Source organism: Oculina patagonica, chromosome 3, assembly GCF_052425735.1.
Source record: "Oculina patagonica isolate OP01 chromosome 3, crgOcupat, whole genome shotgun sequence".
Taxonomy (NCBI): Eukaryota; Metazoa; Cnidaria; class Anthozoa; order Scleractinia; family Oculinidae; genus Oculina; species Oculina patagonica.
In genome coordinates, this window is record NC_135760.1 from 14,666,432 (window position 1) to 14,686,036 (window position 19,605).

General features: G+C 39.2%; 2 protein-coding genes across 6 annotated transcripts; both read left to right on the plus strand.

Annotated features, from left to right (window-relative positions):
• Positions 1-438: 438 nt before the first annotated feature.
• LOC144646836 (uncharacterized) lies at positions 439-4,454 on the plus strand. Of its 5 annotated transcripts, none has more exons than XM_078506528.1 (5): positions 439-531; positions 1,070-1,169; positions 1,813-1,982; positions 2,947-3,073; positions 4,278-4,454. In XM_078506528.1, the coding sequence occupies exons 2-5, from the start codon at positions 1,103-1,105 to the stop codon at positions 4,436-4,438; spliced, it is 525 nt and encodes a 174-aa protein (XP_078362654.1). In that variant the 5' UTR covers positions 439-531; positions 1,070-1,102; the 3' UTR covers positions 4,439-4,454. The 5 variants fall into 5 exon arrangements, with proteins under 5 accessions (XP_078362654.1, XP_078362655.1, XP_078362656.1 ...); XM_078506529.1 differs by having other exon boundaries at positions 472-531; positions 1,093-1,169; XM_078506530.1 differs by having other exon boundaries at positions 473-531; positions 2,950-3,073.
• Positions 4,455-4,863: 409 nt separating this feature from the next.
• On the plus strand, positions 4,864-19,602 carry LOC144646835 (transcriptional adapter 2-alpha-like). Its single transcript, XM_078506527.1, has 19 exons — positions 4,864-4,979; positions 5,071-5,183; positions 6,289-6,348; positions 7,209-7,300; positions 7,809-7,849; positions 8,423-8,485; positions 9,441-9,500; positions 10,163-10,251; positions 10,401-10,473; positions 11,850-11,913; positions 12,186-12,229; positions 12,315-12,345; positions 13,407-13,486; positions 14,007-14,078; positions 15,058-15,146; positions 15,665-15,708; positions 18,229-18,272; positions 18,420-18,493; positions 19,103-19,602. The coding sequence occupies exons 1-19, from the start codon at positions 4,937-4,939 to the stop codon at positions 19,292-19,294; spliced, it is 1,368 nt and encodes a 455-aa protein (XP_078362653.1). The 5' UTR covers positions 4,864-4,936; the 3' UTR covers positions 19,295-19,602.
• The last annotated feature ends 3 nt before the right edge of the window (positions 19,603-19,605 follow it).

Consider the following 19,605-nt stretch of genomic DNA (forward strand, 5'->3'; position numbering starts at 1 on the left):
AACGCAAACTGTTTCCCACGTAAAGAGCCGTCGGAAAAAACACGCTTTTGAAAGTTTTGGCGAGATCGAGTTCATTGCATAGGACGTATTATCTAAGTAGTATCTGTTTGGTGTTAGAAATCCGCTCTCCAGCTAAGATTTAGCTGTTCAGTCAGCACCGTTATTACAGCATGAGAAAGTGGGTCTTTAGGTTAGAACTAGATCTCAAGAGAAACCGCAAACGGTTCGAGATAAGCAGGCATATAAGTCAAAGGCTTGGAAATTTAATTGTGTTTTGCGCTTACACGCGCTAAAACGCAGCATTTAAAACTTCATTTTGCAGTTGAATTCTTGTTACCAAAACAAGAATACTGTGAAGTCCACAGTTCAAACCTAACCGAAGTGAACTGTTTTTTGAACTGTTCTTAGACGTGAAAAGATTGCAAAGAGGAAGCTTCGCTCGCGCAGCAAATGATGCCGAGAAACGAGAACAATTATGTGACGTCACAAAAGAACCAATGAATCTTTTGTGATTTACAAGGGCTGACTCAGGTATGTTTGTTACTGCAAGCGAATTTTGCTTTACTGGAACTGGTTTCCAATTACCAATTTAGTGTATGTCGCTGTTTTTATTTCTGTTTTAAAGCTAAGTAAAATATATACCGTTACAATCTTTTCCGGCGGAAAATGAAAGGGCTTAACTTATGTTATCTAATCAAGTTTATTGGCTCAAAGTGAGACTGATTTGAGTTCTTAATCCTAAAACTCTGCAATCAGTATTTTGCTTGCTGCACTGGGATAACTTGAATACATGAAAAGTAACCACTTATGAAAAGTTGTTGGGTTCATTTCATGTTGAAGTAATTTAATCTTAGATGCAAAGACATTTTCATCAAGCTTCTTACACACGCAAAGTCTAAAATAAGTGCGGATTTCCAAATCGAGAAAATTGAGAACATGCATTTTATTGTATTACATTAGCGCAATACCTTTTTATGTTAGTATAAATTACTGTTTTATTAATATTAGCTACAGGGAAAATAGAATAATTTCTTTTTTTTCCTGCTTTCTGCAAACGTCATGTGGTCAGTTGCAGGGTGTAATTTCATACAGGAACGCAATCATGATAGAAAGTATGCTGCCATTAGGTTGGGAAGGTCTCAACAGTGATCAAAAATATGAAATCTGTGGTAAGTCAGTACATCTTAGAACGCTTTTTGGGGGATTGATTCTCGCTCCATTAGGTTGTTTTAATTTGCGACTTTATTTCCCTGTAAATACTTACATTTTTATTTCGGTGTAAGTTATTTTGCACACCTTTCACGTTTTTTTTGCTTTTAATATCTCAACTAAACGATCTTGCTGTCGGAGTCATTAGGCGGCCGTTCCCCTGACACATCTCAGCGCGATATTGAGTCTGATCTATAGTCTGTTTGTGATGGCCGCTTAGTTGCAACGTGCACGACCAGAGATAATTGTAAAATTTTAGTAACTAGTTTTAGGGAAACTGAATTTAACTAAGTTAATTACTGAAACTAGTTTGCTTGACCGGCTGGGGGAATAGATACGGAGAAGGAAATTTCTATCCCCAGCAGAAAGCTTACCCGTGGGTAGCAGGCGCGTTTATGAAAGTCAAGGTGGAATATGGTGATCGTAGCTGAATCCCGTGAAGAAAGAGAAGTATTGTAATATCTTATATATATGTAAGTATTAGTACGTTTGTGTTGTAAATAAAGAAAAAAGAAAAAAAGAAAGAGAATGCAGCGGTAATGCCGTGGTAATATGGGCCTAGTCTTTCTAAGTTATTTAAAAACTGACTCCATTTTTTTGCAGATTCGCTCCTGCAAAAGACGAAACACCGTAACCTTCTTCTACTTGTAGAGAACAGAAACCTAAAGAATAGAATCAAAAACATGGAGCATGAAATGCGTGGCTTCAGGGATACTTTACGCGGAGAGGAATGCAAGTTTAATCAGTTGAATGAAAAGCTGACAGCAACAATGGTAAAGTGATTGTACGCTCAATGTACACGATAAAGCGGTTTCAAATTTAGTGTAAAAAATCAAAACTAAAGTAATCACACCATTAGCTAGCCAATCACAGGGGACACGGACAATTCATTGATCCCTGTACCCTGGGTACCAGAGGATTTTTTACGTGCGCGATGGATTCAATTCGGTGGACGAAGGCCGTCACCTCTGACACCCAGGGTAACCTCTGATACTGAAATAAAAACCGCTCTATTAACTAGGGAGTGAAACTGAACATGGTGTCTTACTTATTTGTAGCCTGTTACAGGCTCTCGTTTGTGTAGGAGTGCGAAAAACGTGGGTGAGCGAGGAATAAAACGAAGGGGGACGATGTCGAGCCTTCTCTCGCCTTCGTCCCGCCTCGTTTTTTTCCTCGCCCACCCGTGTTTTTCGCACCCCCCCCCCCCCCGCCCCCCCCACAAACCGAAAGCCTGGAACAGGCTAATTTATTTGGAGTGTTCTATATTATTGATTCGTTGCAACCGCCGCCTGGTTAGCTCAGTTGGTAGAGCGCCGGACTGCTGTGCGAGAGGTCGTGGGTTCGAACCCCAGACCGGACCAACACTCAGGGTCTTAAAATAACTGAGGAGAATGTGCATCCTTTGTAATTACACCTGCAAATGGTTAGACATTCTAGTCTTTTCGGAAAAGGACGATAAACCGTAGGTCCCGTCTCCTGTATCTTCAGTCTTATCACAGGGGACGTTAAAGAACCCACACACTATTCGCAAAGAGTAGGGCACGAAGCTCCCGGTGTTGTGGTCTGGCCTTGTGTAGTAAATTACAGTATGTGTACAGCGCATTTGAACATATATATATATGAAAAATGTGCTATATAAATTCGTTATCATTATTATCATTATCATTTAATTCCTGCATACCGTAATGACTGAGCGAGCGAGTGATGCAGTACCTCAAGGTTCTTATCATCCTTCAGCAGAAAGAAAGACAAGAACACATTGCCAAGGAAGAAGAGCTTTCTTACAGTGTAAAACTCCTTCAGTCCAAGCTGCAGAAAGAACAAAGGGAACGACAAACGCTGGAGGAAAGAATAAAAATAGTAGGTATAAAAACAATTTTGCACAAAAGCTTAGAAATGAAGATATTGCGATCGCTAAATGATAAGATTGAGTTTAAAAGTTGAATCAATTTGATTAATATATCCACATGAACAATTTTTGCCAGAGACAATTGAATTTAAGGGAATTATGTGTAATAATTTTTGGACAAACGGACACTGCAACCATAATTCAGTAACGGAAGCGTCATTTTTCAGATTTATAGGGTGGTTTTTTAGACATGTTATCTCCGCAACGAATTCCCCCCCTGATCTTACAGTGATAAAAGTTTAAGGAAAAAATCAATGTTAGAAGATTTTCGCGCGAACGACCTTAATTTGTATTTCGGTGATCTGATTCTCAGTCCAGAAAATGCGATCAAAAGTGCTAAAATACTGCACTTTTTGGCGCAGGCAAAGCTTACAGATGTATCATGAGTTAATCGACTTATCACCCTCCTTAATTTTACGCAAGTAGTCGCAAGTTCAGCTTGCGTACAGACTTGTGTTGGGTGGCCAAACGGACACGCAAGTTTGTCGCAAATGCGCGCAAGTTTGCAAAAAGTCTTTTTAAATGCTACGATGTGCAATTCAGTATTTTAAGCAAACTACAAAAAAATGCGTTGACTTGCATTGCGATGGGTGGCCAAACGGTGAAAAATTCGGTTAACTTAAGTGCAAATTTGATCTCTACTAAAGTGAACGCAAGTCAACGCAAGTGCACGCACGTCCTGACCAAACGGAGACGCAAGTGGACGCAAATTTTCAACTTGCGTTGCCGTTTGGTCAGGACTTAAAGCCAGCCGCACACTAGAGCAACTAGCTGAGCTATTCACCTCACGTGCCTGTTTGCTCAGCCATTTATTCACTGCACATTGTGCCGCAGAAAGTGAGGAAAGTGCTTAGCAAGTTTGATTCGGAAGCCGCCATGTTGAAGCACGTGAGCATTCTGCGTGTGTTTATTGGTCAGTTGATATATCTGGCTGAGCAAGTTTCTCATGTCGCCCACACACATTGAGGATCTTGCCTCGCGAGGCAAAAAATATCAAACACGATAGATATTTTCCTCAAGGCCTCGCGAGGCAAAATTCTCACGAAAAACGGTCCGCACACGAGAGAATCTGCTGAGCAAACGGCACGCGAGGCGGTTAGCTCAGCTAGATGCTTTAGTGTGCGGTAGGCTTTAGGTTTCTTTCCCACTTGGTTTCCAGGCCTCACCAGAGAGAACTTCACTGAAGGCCATAAACCAGCGGTTCACACAAGTAATGGAAAGATTAAGGCGCAGACTTGGAAGAACGCGAAATTCAGTACAAGACAACAATCAAAGCCCATGATCGTTTTGCTATCGATCTTTTTACTGTTCCTGATTTAGAAGATTGAATAATAAAAATAGCTGAAGGAAGATTTTGCCAGTCTGTTAATTTTGCTGGCCGGTGTGGGTTACGACTTTGCTGAGCTACCTCAGAGATTATAATTATCCTCAAACTTTAGAATATATAATTAAAAAGAGCCACCCAAGTCTCCTGCTTTGGAAAATTAACTCCAAAATCTCTTTATGCTTTCCTGAAATACCTTCCATATAATCCCAAGGGCTTTTAGATCGTTTTTTAACTGACTTGTTATAACACAGAAAAAACACAGAAGCCAACTAAACCGACGTAAAAGCCCATCCGAAGAGACTCCATTGAAAAAATCCTTTTGAGAAAAAGTAAACCTAGAGATCACTCAAGGGCTGAGATAGGGATCATAGACATAACAGTACTAAAGAAGGGAGAGATTCTTTTACAAATATTGTTACCCTACCCCTCTACCTCTGGAAAGATGTGCGATATTTGCGAGGAGCCTGAGCTCTCGTTCCAGACTCCACCACATGAAAAGACGCGCGGATCTCAAAATGGCTGTTCTCGTGGAAGGTTAGTATCCGAAATTGCTGTAGTAATTTTTTTCTAAACTGTTCGAATTTTTGTAAATTTTGATAGTTAAAGGTGATTTTCCTTTCTCCAGAGACTCAGTTAGTCTGTGAAGACAGTCACGAGTGTTTTGTGTGCCGTGGAGTCGCCAAAGAACCATTTGTAAGGTGCTGTCAATGTCGTCCTGCAGTGGACATTTGTTTAGAGGTTTGAATTCGTTTGTCTGAGTACAGTGTGTCTGAGCGTGTTAATTTTAGAAATAGAATCTAGAATGAAAAGTCTATTTTAATGGAAGAAGTAAATAGGCTTTCTAAGTATTATAGATGTCACGCAACATTGCAAAAAGTAGAGCATATATATATGTAGCCACAGGTAGCCCAAGCTCCTAGTGGAGCCGTCAACATATAGACTACATATGACATTGCGTAATAACGTTGTTATAAGGGTTTGTATGGGAATATAACGATCGTAAAAAATAATTCAAAATAAAGGGAAAATATCCTATAAAATCGACTTACCTATCCTCTTCTATGTAAATCTTGTGTTTCTATAGCGTTTGGGGGCATTTTGAAGCGATTCCAGTGGGTTTTAGGTTCGCTGGTTTCCTCTCTATATATAATGGAATCGCTTCAAAACGCCCCCAAACGGCATAGAAACACAAGATTTACATAAAAGAGGATAGGTAAGTTGATTTTATCAGTTATTTTCCCTTTATTTTGAATTATTTTTTACGATCATTATATTCCCATACAAAACTACCTGTGATGTAGCTCTCTACATACTCTTCTTGCTCTCACAAGTCAATGCAACATTTTGTTGCATATTTGTAGGTTGCAAAAATGCGGTGCTGCACATCCAATTTGCACAAGCATTTCAGTTGCGCAAGTGTTGTGTTGACAGGAGTCTTCTATCCAGTAATGTAGGGGGTCAGCGGTATCGCCAGAGTGTGTGTAGAAAGCCAACATGGCCGTGTGTTGGCTGTCGAGTCGGCTGCGAATAAAGTGTTGTGTTTGAGTTGTGTTCTCGAAAGTTGTACGTTGTCAACAGTTGCAACTGGTAAATATGCAATATTTGTTGCTTTGCAAGTTGCAAGAAAAATTACCTTGTGTAACATGGTCTTAGTATGGAGTTGTAGGGAAATCTTCCCATAACACCCACTTTGTACCCCATGTGTTTTGTGCCTTGTAGTCAGAGAGTTTATAATCCTTTCAGAAAAATAACCTGTAATCAAAGAAAGGCGTTGATTATGACTTATGCTAGTTGATGCACAAGGAAACTAAACATGCACTGAGCATAAACTTATCACTTTCAGTGCTTCTCAAGAGGTGGTGAGGAAAACGAGCACCGCAGTGACCACTGCTATGAAATAGTTGTAAGTAAGTTTACTGTAATTTGTATGCAATTTACATTTTTACATTTTAAAGAGATTCCCACACTCGTCAGAGCATTGACATATCTGCTGATGCATTATTCAAGTCGTGAAATATCAGTGTTAAAAGCAGACTGCAGACTAACCCAAACCAAAAACTAATGTTGTAAACACAGTATAACAATATTTTATTATTTTTTTACTGTATGTAACCCTAAACAAGATCTTGATGGCTAAAAATATAGGCATTCTGTCCTGAACACCCTAAGTGAGATTAAAATCCATAATTTACACCCCTAAGCAAGATTTTGACTGGGGGGAGGGGGGGTACTCAAGATTTCAAGTGACGGGGATGATCGAATGGGGGCAAAAATCAAGACCCAAAAAAATCCCTTGGGCTTCCAACAATACCCCAAAAAAGTCTCTGAACCAAAAATCAACCCCCAAACAAATCCCATGCTGAATTTTCAACCCATTAAATGATCTGAAGTATAACACAAAGAAAAACATTAGAAACACGTTCAGTGTTTGTACTTTATTCGCAGAACTATGCAGTCAAGGCACTACCACGAATCTTGAGATTGTTTTTAATACCCAAAAAGAATCCCTACTTAAATTAAGCCACCCAAAAAATAGTTGTCAAATTTTCCTACCCAAAAAAAACCCGGCATCGAAAATTTCAAACCCAAAAAAATCCTTAGATCATCCCCATCACTAAAATCCTAGTACCCCCTGGGGATGTTGAGCATCCCCTTCCCTTTCATATGGGAGTCCCCCCCCCCCCCCCCCATTCACCTTTGCTGAAGTTGCAGGAAATATATGCTGAACACAATTTGTCTGTTGTTTATTACTGGACTATTTAGAGCAACAATTTTCCTGTTTTGGAAAAGAACTGGAATGCTCAAGAGGAAATTGATCTTCTAGATGGCATTTCTGATTGTGGCTTTCAAAATTGGTGAGATTGAAGACTTCAAGAATTTTCCTTACATTAGTTATTTGCGCCATCAAGCAGGCTGTAAGATAAGAGATAAGGTTAAGTCTGTGTCAGATTGGCCAAGTGGATCGTATACTATAGGCAGAGCTTATCTTAGTTTCCGCAGCATGTATTTCTACTCCCCTGAAAGGAATGCCAGCCAATTGCATGGGTTACTCTCCAACATTTAATTTGCCTGTACCCATGATACACCTGGGAACTACTATATAAGAGCTGCTTACATTGGTAGTACTTCTCAGAAGAAACACTGTAATTATCCACTATTAATAATGGTTACATTAAGGACTAACATTGTGTTAACATAACATAACATCAACTTTATTTTGTCTCACATTTTAGAGTAGCTAACAGATATCAGTAGCTAACATCTTCAAGAAGTACAGTCTATGGTATATAGTGCATCTCCTAAAACTAAACGTAGTATTTAGTCACGGTGTTAAATAGACATTGTTTTCCTGGATTGTTATAGGAAAGAGGTTGCCAAGCATGTTCAAAGTAAAACAGAAGAAGGCAAGTTTAAAGTTTGTCCTTCATCTTTCTTCTGTGAGTCTTTACAGAAGCCTATAAAGTATTCTATCATTTGTTACAATATTTCAAGACCACAAATCTAATTTGTCTGAGCAAAATATTTAGTGGTGGTAAATGGTCCTTCAAAAAATCTGTAACTGACAAAATGTTAGCCAAATTTCATGGGTCTCGTCGCCTCGAATTTTTCTTTGACGTCTTCTCGGAGTCTTGATTTCTTTTTCAAGGCTAAAAAGATCTTGGGCTCGCAGAAAAGATATCAGTCTCGCCATCTCGCAAAGTGTTGCATCTACCATTCGACACCCCTATATTTCAAACAAAAAATCAAACATTGCGATCACGTTCTATCAGCGAAATAATAGAAAAAAGATGGAAAGCCAATGTTATCAGACCTTCACAGATTTATATTTATTAATTAAAAATTATTTACACTTGTCGCTTGTTAAATAATATCCGTAGACTAGAAAATTCAATTCTTTGGGAAGACTGAATATTGTTTTTTGATAATTAAGCTTTCCATCCAGTGATTAACATCATGATAATAATGTGATCCTACAGAATGTGAGGATCATTACATGAGGTGTTACATTGATGAGCCCTGTGAAGCCCTTCTGATTCCAGGTACGACTGTGTCTCATTCTTAACAGATTTGTGTGTTAACTTTACATATGACAAAACTGCTTAAACTAATTAAAAAAACAAGAGGTGATAACATTCATTCCAAGCTCATGAAACTGTTGTCAGTGGACTTCAGGCACTGTTGTGCTTTTGGTTCAGTGAAGAAGGACATATTACAGGCTGGAATATTTGAGCTGGATTCATGTTGGTTCAATAAAATAGTCATGAAAGTGAATATAGGTCGTATAGTGAGATTGTCTGGGTGAGAGTAGTTCTGAGAAGAACTGTTGTTGGTGACTGACGTTTCGACAACCTGAGTGGAAGTCATCTTCACAGTCAAGTGAAAAGTTGTTGTCGGTCGATGATGTTATAATTTTTACTAAAATTGATACAGCATTGCAGGTGGTGAAAAAGTAAAGTCAGTGTCATCTGAAGAAAATGTTAAGTTTACAGTAGCAGACAAATGAATTCAAAACATGCACTGGAGCATTTTTAAAGTTCTCAAACATTAGCATAATTATGTGGGAAAACAAATCAAAGATACATTGTATCAGGGTCAGCCAGGGTTTTTAGGGATACAGTATACATGGGGATTTTAAATTGGGTATACAGTATTTTTATGCCTAAAGTGGGCCTTCTATGGGTATAAAGTATACTGGTTTTTTTTTGTTCAAATTTTGGTATTTTGTATGATTTTGAAGGGAAATTTTGGGTATATAGGTTTTTCAAGTATATTGGTATAGCACTTTATCGCCTGGCCGACTCTGTTGTATCTTATTTTCCTGAGAACTTCTCTGAATCGATTATAGGAGCTCAGACACTGGCTTATGCAGAGACTTGGTGCTGATGTCATGTTACAGTATACCTAATCGGTCACTATGAATTGCGTTGTCTCGAAGACCTTATCTTCCTAACCTGGGTATTGTTGATTTAATTTTCTTTCCCTTTTTTCTTTCAGAACTGAAGCCAGTTGCTATCTGTACACCCTCACCATCCACTGCTGGCATTCCATTTAAAGGTGATGCATCTGCTTTCAGTTTTGCATGATATGTTCAATGGATCACTAACATGTCGGTCAAAATATGCCGTAGCACCACAGGTACCCCAAGCTCTATGGGAGATATAGACCGTGTGACCTGTGTTCAGCATTGTGTGAGTGTTGTAATTTGAGGTCACGGCGGCCGTGGGGTTTTGAAACGTCCTAGTTTTTAATTAACAACACCCTACCTAAAGTCCCCTGTCTGTTGTTCTTTCTCCTTTGTGGTTTTTGGAGCGATTCAGTGCGATTCCAGTAAGTTTTAGTTCCATTGTCTTATCTATAGAGAGAAAGGCAATGGAACTAAAACTCACTGGAATCGCGCTGAATCGTTCCAAAAACCACAAAGGAGAAAGAACAACAGACAGGGGACTTTAGGTAGGGTGTTGTTAATTAAAAACTAGCTCAAATTACAACACTCACACGACGCTGAACAAAGGTCACATGGTCTATATCTCCCATAGAGCTTGGGGTACCTGTGGTAGCACATTTGCAAGCTCCAATGTTTTTGATGTTTTAATTGTTCTTAAAACTATGGATAAATACCAGATCTGGTGGCAGTACATTTCCTTGACTTGTGGTTTGGAAAGGAATAAATTAAACATACCCTATCACTCTAAAGAAATAATTGCTGTTATTCACAGCAATGGATGACCCACCACGCCCTCCAATGGATTCAGCACGAAGCTTTGAGATGTCAGGTTACATGCCGTGCAGGGGAGATTTTGATGTGGTAAGAAATTGATATTCAAACCTTCAAAGTAATAATTATGTAAGTTATGCATAGTATTATGGTAGCCTAAATTGGTTTTTCCTTTACTTTCTTTTGCTTTATAAATATTTAATAAAAGTTTTTACATTACCTTTTGCTTATACCTTCAGGAATACGACAACTATGCAGAGGTTGATATAAAAGACATTGATTTTGATTCTTCTGATTCAGACATTCTTCAAGGTAACTAAGAGATACATGCATATGACAACATCCAATACAGTATAGAACCCCGATATAACGATCCTCGATAGAACGATATTCCCGGTATAATGATGAATATTCTATGTTCCAGCAAAAGTTACAGTAAAATGTATGGACCAGAACGTTGATATAACGATCTTCGATATAACGATATTCCCGATATAACGATGAGAATTTAGCGGACTGAGCGCAAAATCTTCCCCGATATAACGATATTATCAGTACACAGTCACAATTTAAGCAAAACATTGAATTTACTACAATAGCATAAAAGTAATAGAGTAATCTCTAACGTTTCTGACAACAGCTTTATACGATGATATAAGAAAATGATACTGTATTCTAAGTCTCTCTATCCAGTTAAAAAGTATATGTTGGGTTTACCTCGATATAACTATATTTCCGGTTATTTTATGGCCATATCATTATATCGGGAGTTTCGATATAACGATACTTCGATATAACGATATAATTTTACTGCTCCCTTGGCATATCGTTATATCGGGGTTCCTCTGTATATATGTACCACCCTTAAAGCTTTGCGATAAAGTAAATCATAAATAATTTGCCGTTTTAAGGACAATTAAATGAGTGTATTGGAGGCATGGTCACCCAATCAATGATTAGCACTCTGAACTCCAGATTGAGCTTTCTGGTTTCAAGCCCTGGCTGGAGTCACTGTGTTGTGTCTTTGGGCAATATTTTTTACTCTCTCCACCCAGGTGTACATCCCAGCGGGGGGGGGGGGGGTACTCGGGATGTTAAGTGACGGGGATGATCGAATGGGGGCAAAAATCAAGACCCAAAAAAATCCCTAGGGCTTACACCAAAAAATCCCTTAACCAAAAAATAACCCCCAAGAAATCGACAGCAAAACGCGTTTGTTTGTACTTTATTCTGTTGATTTGCAGAACTATGCAGCAAAAGCACTACCACAAATCTTAAGATCATTTTAAATACCCAAAAAAATCCCTGCTTTAATCAAAAAAATACTTGCCAAGTTTTCCTACCCAAAAAATCCCGGAATCGAAAATTTCAACCCCCAAAACATCCTTCTATCATCTCCGTTACTTTAACTCCTGAGTACCCCCCCCCCTGGGGTGTACATATACTCAGGTTCCAGCAAATGTAATGCTGTAGGATAACACCCCCCCCCCCCCCCATATGGGATGCTAGTCTGTTGCTGGGAGTAGAAATACTCCTAGTCACTCCATGCTATAGAAACTGGAATAAGCTCTAGTGTGATGTACCACATGGAGACTTGACCACAGACTTTACACTTCTATGTTCTTTACAATTTAATGTTGGTAACCCAACCCAAATTTTATTAAGTCCAGTTTTTGTTTTTACTGCAGAACTTAAAATTGCTGCTGTTGAAATCTTTCTGTCAAGGCTACGGCAGAGATTCTATAGAAAACAGTAAGTAGGTTGTTTAAAGTACATTCCAACAAATTTTGTTATTGTTAAATTATAGTTGCAACATGTCTCAACTAAATATAGGATCAGTACAACAGATTGCTCCCTTAAGGGGTTTAATTAAATTGTTTGAATGAGGATCCCCGCACCTTTCACCCCCCCCCCTCCCCCCCCTCCCTGAGTTCCTCTTTCCTCTTTCCTGGGGTCAAGTTTGGTTAAACCAGTGAAAGGACAGTTTTTAGCACATTGTGACATTTTTTCCATTTTATTAACAGCATTGTAAGGAAATATGGACTCATCAACATCAGAAAATTACAAAGTATGTATTATTATTTTGACAGATTTTCTTTTGGGAGTTAAATGAGTTTAAAAAACTAAGTTTTTCTTTGTTTATATTTACTTAGCTGCAGAACGAAGGCAGTCCAAAGCGGAGAGGTATGTTCCACTCCAGACTTGGTCAAAGATCACTTAAGAATCCCCACCCTCTTGGCCCACTCCCTTTGTCTAGCCGTTGTTAGTATGGTCTAGTTCCGAAAGCCGTTGACAACAGATCAGTTGAATAGCAGCTATGTTTGCGCCATTTCCAAGATAACTTTTTTCTCTGTTACAAAATGAGTCACAGTGAACAGCCTTCCATACGGAAATGAGTTTTGCTTGCACGTTCACTGTCTTGCAAATCAAATATGCATCCATATGAAAGAAATCCCTTTTGAAACAGAAAGAAAAGGCAACTTACAGATGGCTCATGCTATTGCATACTGTACTTTTGTATACAGTCGAAGCTCTCTTAACGGACACTCTCGTAAGCGGACAGCTCTACTTACGGCCGCCCTGTTTGAAACCCCGTTTTAACTCCCATACAAACTCTGTATTTTTACATTCTCGTAAGTGGACATTCCCGTAAGCGGCCGCGGACACTTGCAGTGATTACGATTTAGACTTTTTCTTTGTTTTTAAGCTCCCGTAAGCGGACACCCCAAAGAAAATCCTACTAACAACCTCTGTATCTTGTTTTTATCAATCAACTTCACATCGCTGTTCGTGACAATGATTTTACAGTAATTATAGGACAACTGGTTCGGTGCTTGTTTTGTCGTCATCCAGGTGCTTCCAGTTATTGTTAGCTGAGCAAGCTCCGGTCAGCGGCCAACTATCCCCTTCACCTCTAGTGGCCGCTTACGAGAACCATTCTCGTAAGCGGCCAGCTCCAGTTACGGACACTTTTCTCACGTCCCGAGGGTGTCCGCTTACAAGAGCTTCGACTGTATTGTAAAATGCCTTGAATAGTATACTTGTGTTACACATAGTAACCCTTCCTTGTACTTTATTAGTATTTGTCATACTCCTTCAACCAATTTACCAAACGATATAATGAGACTACTTGACTGCAATGATTTTATTATTAATTTCTCTTTTTGTCCCCTGCCATTACCTGCAAAAATAAAATTGTCATTGAGTTCCTTTAGTTGTTAGCTAATTTCTCTGTTTCCCCTTAGGGACTTGCGTGACAGCCTCAGGCCATTTGCTCGTCTTCATTCACCTGATGAACATGAAATGTTTGTCCAAGGATTACTGAGTAAGATTTGAAATTCTACAAGTTGTATTTGATATCAAAAAGATGAGTGTAATATGTTAGCCTGCATAGCTGACCGTTCTGTTAGGGTTTAAAGAGCACACAAGCAAGTGTCAAAGCTGCGACAACAAGTGGCGAAGCTGTGAGTGGCTTCGCCGCTCATTGTTGCAGCTTCACCGCTTGCTTGTGTGCTTTTTAAACCCCAAACACAAACCGCTAGCTACGCAGGCTAGTAATACGTCATCTTTATGTTATATGCAAAGAGAGAAAGATTATGTTGTTGTTGGTTTTTTACTGACTTGGAAAATGGCAAAGCCATTTCTGAGTTCTGGTAAGCAAGGCCAATTTCACTCCTTCACTCCTTTGCTCCCTCCATCAGATCCTGTTTTACCATAAGCATTCGTTAATCTGCTAACTACTGCATAGCACTTGTGCATATATTGTGAACTCAGTAATCAAGGGTAGAACCATGGCACCTTCCAGGGTGAGAAACCATGTTACATTTCATTATTTTTTTTTCCAGTGGAATCTTTTCTTAAAAAAGAAATTGTCAGCTTACAAGAATACAGGTCAGCAGGGATTTGCACCAGAAAAGGTATGTGCAGAATTTCCAAGATCAAAAATATCAATTCTCATTACTGATTCTCAAACTTTTCTAAGTGAGAATATAGTGGTTCATCAGCAAGACAATAATTATCGTGATACATTATTTGCTTCGTTGCTTCCTGGTTTAGGACAAAGGAATCTGAAAAGTTCAGGTTGTCCTTCAGCATCTCTCTAACATACATGCAAGTGTATTTTATGGCTGATTCTCTTGAACCCTAATAAAGGCTGGTCTTCACTAGTTACGGAGTCGGAGGCGTAATTGATGTCTCAAGACCTTGTGAAAATCAAAAGTTGGAGTTTTTAGCTCGATGGAATTGGAGTTGAAAGAATCAGAATGTTTTCATTTTCCTCCATGAATGCTTATGACTCCATTGCTTATGATCCAGTGAAAACTAGATTGTTGGAGTCACAAGCAGAAATGGAAGAACAAACCAATCACAATGCTAGTTCCCTCGCCCTCTGAGTGCTTTCTTTCTGCTTGTGACTCTGTCAGTCTAGTTTTCACTGGATCATAAGCAGCAGAGTCGTAAGCGGAATCAGAACTCTGCTTAAGGCTCCTTCAGTTTGAGCCTAACTAGATTGTAATAGAATAGAATGGAACACTCTGCGCGTTTGATTGCAACTCCGACTCTGTCGCTAGTGAAAACCAGCATAAAAAACTATTAGGCACGCAATGCATACAGAAGGCCACATTGCTGACGGCCTTTGCACACATTGTGGGCCTATGAAACTAGATCTTAACAGGTAGTGATTATAATCTGACTTCTCTTTACCTTTTATAATAAAATCAAGCAAGCAAGTGCATGAGAATGAAGGCTTTAATCATCTTGGGAAAAAAACATCTTGACCAAAAATAAAGTTCTCTCAAGGAAAACTATAAAAAAAGTGTGAAAACATTAAGAGGAATTTGGATGTGATCATTATGTATGCCTCTTTACTGAAATTATACCAAACTTGCATTTTATTAGGTGCTGAGGTTTATGAGCGACTGAATAGACATCGCCAAGAAGATAAAGCGCGTAGGAAAATGCTGGATGATATTCTAGTTCACATTCAGGTAATGTCCAGAAAAACAACAACGTTGAATTCGTTTTATCGTCGCAGAAATGCACTGAAAGGGGAACAAACTCTAAGAAACGTTAACTGTTAAATTAACTGCTATAGCGAACTGCTGTATTGGAAAAGCTGACGTTTCAAGTGCTGGCCCTTCAACGGAACAAAGTGAAGAGCTAACCGGCGCTCAAAACGACACCTTTATCAAATTCGCTATAGCGGTTAAATAACCTTTATCAATTTTAACTTGAAAATCAACTACCGGTATGTGTTTCACTTGTCTGCTAATGCAGCGCAAGTTTCTTAAAAATCAAATCGCTTTGTTCATAGAAATGGTGGCATTTGATGTTGAAGGTTAACTTTGTGATTTAGCTTGAGTTGCTCCTGCAAAGTTTATACCGGTGTTGTTGAGAGTCTTTGTTGATCATTGAGCAATCATCAAACAGCTTCACTGCTAGCAATCTTTTTAGAAAATGTTAGAACGAGCACTAAATAACACTTTTGTTATATTTTCTTTTGCAGGATGAAAAAGCTTGTCAAGTATGGCTACACAGACAGGCTCAAATGTAAGCTTTTGCCCAGTCAGTCAGTCAGTCAGTCAGTCCAGTCGGTCAGTCAGTCAGTCAGTCAGTCAGTCAGTCAGTCAGTCAGTCAGTCCAGTCGGTCGGTCGGTCAGTCAGTCAGTCAGTAGAGCAGAACTAGGTCGATACCCTTTAGCAATAGCAGGGTCCGAAATTAAATTTTTTACATCGGCGCCACCTGGCGACCGGACCGAAAGTTTTAGTCGCCAGATGGCAACTTCTGGTCGCCAATGTTTTTCGATTGACTTTCCTTTTACACTTAAAAGACGAAACACTTGTTCTTCTTGTGTATTTTTGGCCATTCATATGCTCAAAAACAGCTTACTTATACCACAAAACAACGATGACAATCACTCAAAGAAATGCTGTACCCGCCTATAAGTAGAGTCTTAAAAAGTCTTCTTTATCGAATGTTAACGGGGTCTCTAACATTTAAACGGAAAATACTTTACAGTCTTACCCAAACATGCCGCTCTTTAATAATATAAAAAAACATCATTTCCACCAACTTTCTGACATATTTCGACAGGTAGTTTTTCATTCAACACAGTGACAACAAGAACGTGTTGCGTTCGTGGAACGTCGTAGCTTAGTAGCCTGGCATGTAATTGGAAAAATCTAAATCTTCCACAAAGTTTTTTGCATCTGTAGCCTTACCACTTTCAAGTAAATGACGGAAATATTTCAGCGTGTCCGCGGACATGACATCGCCAGAATGAATATTCATTGCATGGACCATTGCATGCGAAAGAAAGCACATGTCTGGGCGCGCCCGCAATAGTGTCATGGGGAAAACCGCTGAGGAAAACAACATGGCGGCTTGCAATGTTCGAATCGTGTTGATCGCAGCTGTTGGCTGAGCTGTTGGGGAGTTTATACATTATGTAGCGAGAAATTTACTTCAGTGTTATCTCAAGGACATCACTAAGATAAAAAGTGAGTCAATAAATTGTTAAAAAACGGCTCCGAATTTTATTTTTAATCAATTTCTCTGAATACTCTTACAAAGCAACTTAGTCGCCAGTGGGCGATCAGTTGTGAAATTCTGGTCGCCAGCTCTCAATATTTAGTCGCATTGGCGACCAGGAAGGCGCAATTTCGGACCCTGAATAGACATTAAAGCATCTATCTTATGCTATTTTCAAAGATTAGAACATAAGATAACCAATCCCATATTAAATCATGCATTTCTTTACGCCAAAAAACATACTAAATCTGTTAGTTTATTAAATGATGATGAAGCATTAGGAATTCTCTCCGATAATGACACATCAACCCCACAACTTTCAACGAATTCTTGCTCTAAAATTAAACATAGATTAAGAAAAAATTATTTCCAAAATTGGTCAAAGGTCCGAAATTGCGCGTCAGTTAGCTCTAGAGAAAAATTCACTCACAAAGAAGTTAAAAAAGATTACCAATTAGAAGAGTATCTCACTACAGTTAAAAATCCAGCGCATCGAATAAAAATAACTAAACTAAGATTAGGGGTACATTCCCTACGCATACAGACTGGTAAATATGAAAATGCAGGAGCATCCATACCAGTTGAAGAAAGAAAGTGCTTGGTATGTAAGGAAAACCACATAGAGGACGAACAGCATTTTTTAATGTATTGCAAAGGGTATAATGATATTAGAAAAGAGCTTCATTCAATCGTGTCACAAACTGATCCTCGCTTTGTAGATTTAACTGATCATGAAAAAATAAAGTACCTTCTTAAACTAGATAATTATGCTACCTCTAGAATCATAGCTAAATATATCTTCCTAATGTTTCAAAAAAGAAAAGAAGTTTTAAATTGAAAGTTATATCAATAAATAGTTGTATAAGTAATAGTCCAATAATTACCGTAAACGTTTGCATTGTAATTTCATTGTTTGTTATTAAGTAATTTGTTAGCATAGTTGCTATAACACCTTTATTGTAACTAGACCAATACCTCCCTTTGGAGTGTAAGGCACAATAAAGATTTACTGTTACTGTTACTGTAGTCAGTCATTCATTCAGTCAGTCAGTCCAGTCAGTCAGTCAGTCAGTCAGTCAGTCAGTCAGTCAGTCCAGTCGGTCGGTCAGTCAGTCAGTCAGTCAGTCAGTCATTCATTCAGTCAGTCAGTCCAGTCGGTCAGTCAGTCAGTCAGTCAGTTAGTGAGTCAGTCAGTCAGTCCAGTCGGTCGGTCAGTCAGTCAGTCAGTCAGTCAGTCAGTCAGTCAGTCAGTCAGTCCAGTCGGTCGGTCAGTCAGTCAGTCAGTCAGTCAGTCAGTCAGTCAGTCTGTCAGTCAGTCAGTCAGTCAGTCAGTCAGTCCAGTCCAGTCAGTCAGTCAGTCAGTCAGTCAGTCAGTCCGTCAGTCAGTCAGTCCGTCAATCTTCGGTCGGTTGGTCCGTCCGTTGTCGGTCCGATTCGGTCCTTCAGATCAGTTCGTCTGTACTTATCGAATGTATTTTGTTGCGCTTTAGTTTATCCTTTTTCATTTTGAAAACGTTTATCAACCTTTTTTTTTGCAGAGATTCAGGACAAAGCTTAGCGCCCCTTCCTCTCCCTAGCTTAGGTAAGTATAATATTTGGATTAAGCATATTTTATTACTTATGTGTCGTATTCAACACACTACATCTTCATTCCATTGCGAGAAATAATTTCGCGAACTAGTCAATTCCCGTACAACAAATGCAAGTGCTTGTGTTCTTGTTCTCGAAGGTCGTAAGCCTGCAGCTCGTTTGGACATTAGTGGTACCCCTGGAGTGGAACAGCTCAGACCGATGGAGAGAGAGGTGGGTAAAATCACGTGTTATGGCGAACCCGAGCCTGCGAGCAGGCACTCTTCGGGTGCACCGCGCCAGCAGCAAAGCCACGAGTTACGAGTTGGCGGGCAAAGAACTTTCTCTCGTTCTTTGCTCGCTGACATACATTTTTGTTACGAGAAAAGGATTTCGATGATAGTGAAATAAATTTGTAAGTATTGCTAAAATGGGCTCTGCCGTTTAGTGAAGGGACACGTGCCCCGCCGACACCACAGCAGCTTTTTAAGGTGGATTTCCACTGACGCGTATTTTTTTACGTGCGTTTACGTGCGTGAAAAAATTTAGAGACAACGTATGAACGACTTTCGTAAACGATAACGCAAGTCGTTCATACATTGTCTCTGAATTTTTTCACGCACGTAAACGCACGTAAAAAATTACGCGTAAGTGGAAATCCACCTTTAGAAAGTAATCGCTTTGTTCATTTGTTTGTGTACTCTTTTTGTCTTTCGTGTTCTTATCGGCTGTCTGTTCTTCAATGCATTCGTACACAGAATTTTTGTGCACTCTTAAAACTTGTGAGTACTTTCTGGCTTATCAATCTAATCTTTTTCCCGTTGTTTTTTTTTCTTCAAACAGTTGTGCAGTAGCTTGCGATTGTTGCCGCATGATTATCAGAACTACAAATCAATACTGATCAAGGAATACGAGAAACTAGGATCACTGAGACTCGCACAAGCTCGCACTCTTATCCGTATTGACGTGAACAAGACAAGAAAGATGTACAACTTTTTTGTGGAGCAAGGCTGGGTCAAACAACCTGATGGTTAAATCAAAGAAACGGCAAAATCTAGCCCCCCTCCAAACAAATGCGTTTTCGCCTATCGCTCTCGCCTGTTCTCACCGATACGATAGAAAACGCCCTTCGTTTTCATCGAAAATGCATAACATTTGAAACGTTCAGTTCAAAGTGGAGGCATTTATATAAACGGAGTCCTATCATATCGTGTGGACAGAGAAAGCACATCAACAAAACCGCGTTGACGTGGGCGGGGCCTGTTACTTTGCTAGGAATATAATAAAAACAAATATAAATAATAATAAAAGTTGTTTTTGGAAACGTCTGAACAAGTTGTTGCGCT

Bases quoted from the DNA above. Each gene is read 5' to 3' on its own strand.
- LOC144646836 (XM_078506528.1), top strand. From the start codon at position 1,103: ATGATAGAAAGTATGCTGCCATTAGGTTGGGAAGGTCTCAACAGTGAT. The intron at 1,170-1,812 runs GTAAGTCAGTAC...ATTTTTTTGCAG, and splicing joins TCAAAAATATGAAATCTGTG to ATTCGCTCCTGCAAAAGACG. The intron at 3,074-4,277 runs GTATAAAAACAA...CTTGGTTTCCAG, and splicing joins GGAAAGAATAAAAATAGTAG to GCCTCACCAGAGAGAACTTC.
- LOC144646835 (XM_078506527.1), top strand. From the start codon at position 4,937: ATGAAAAGACGCGCGGATCTCAAAATGGCTGTTCTCGTGGAAG. The intron at 6,349-7,208 runs GTAAGTAAGTTT...TGGACTATTTAG, and splicing joins ACCACTGCTATGAAATAGTT to AGCAACAATTTTCCTGTTTT. The intron at 18,494-19,102 runs GTGGGTAAAATC...TTCTTCAAACAG, and splicing joins TCAGACCGATGGAGAGAGAG to TTGTGCAGTAGCTTGCGATT.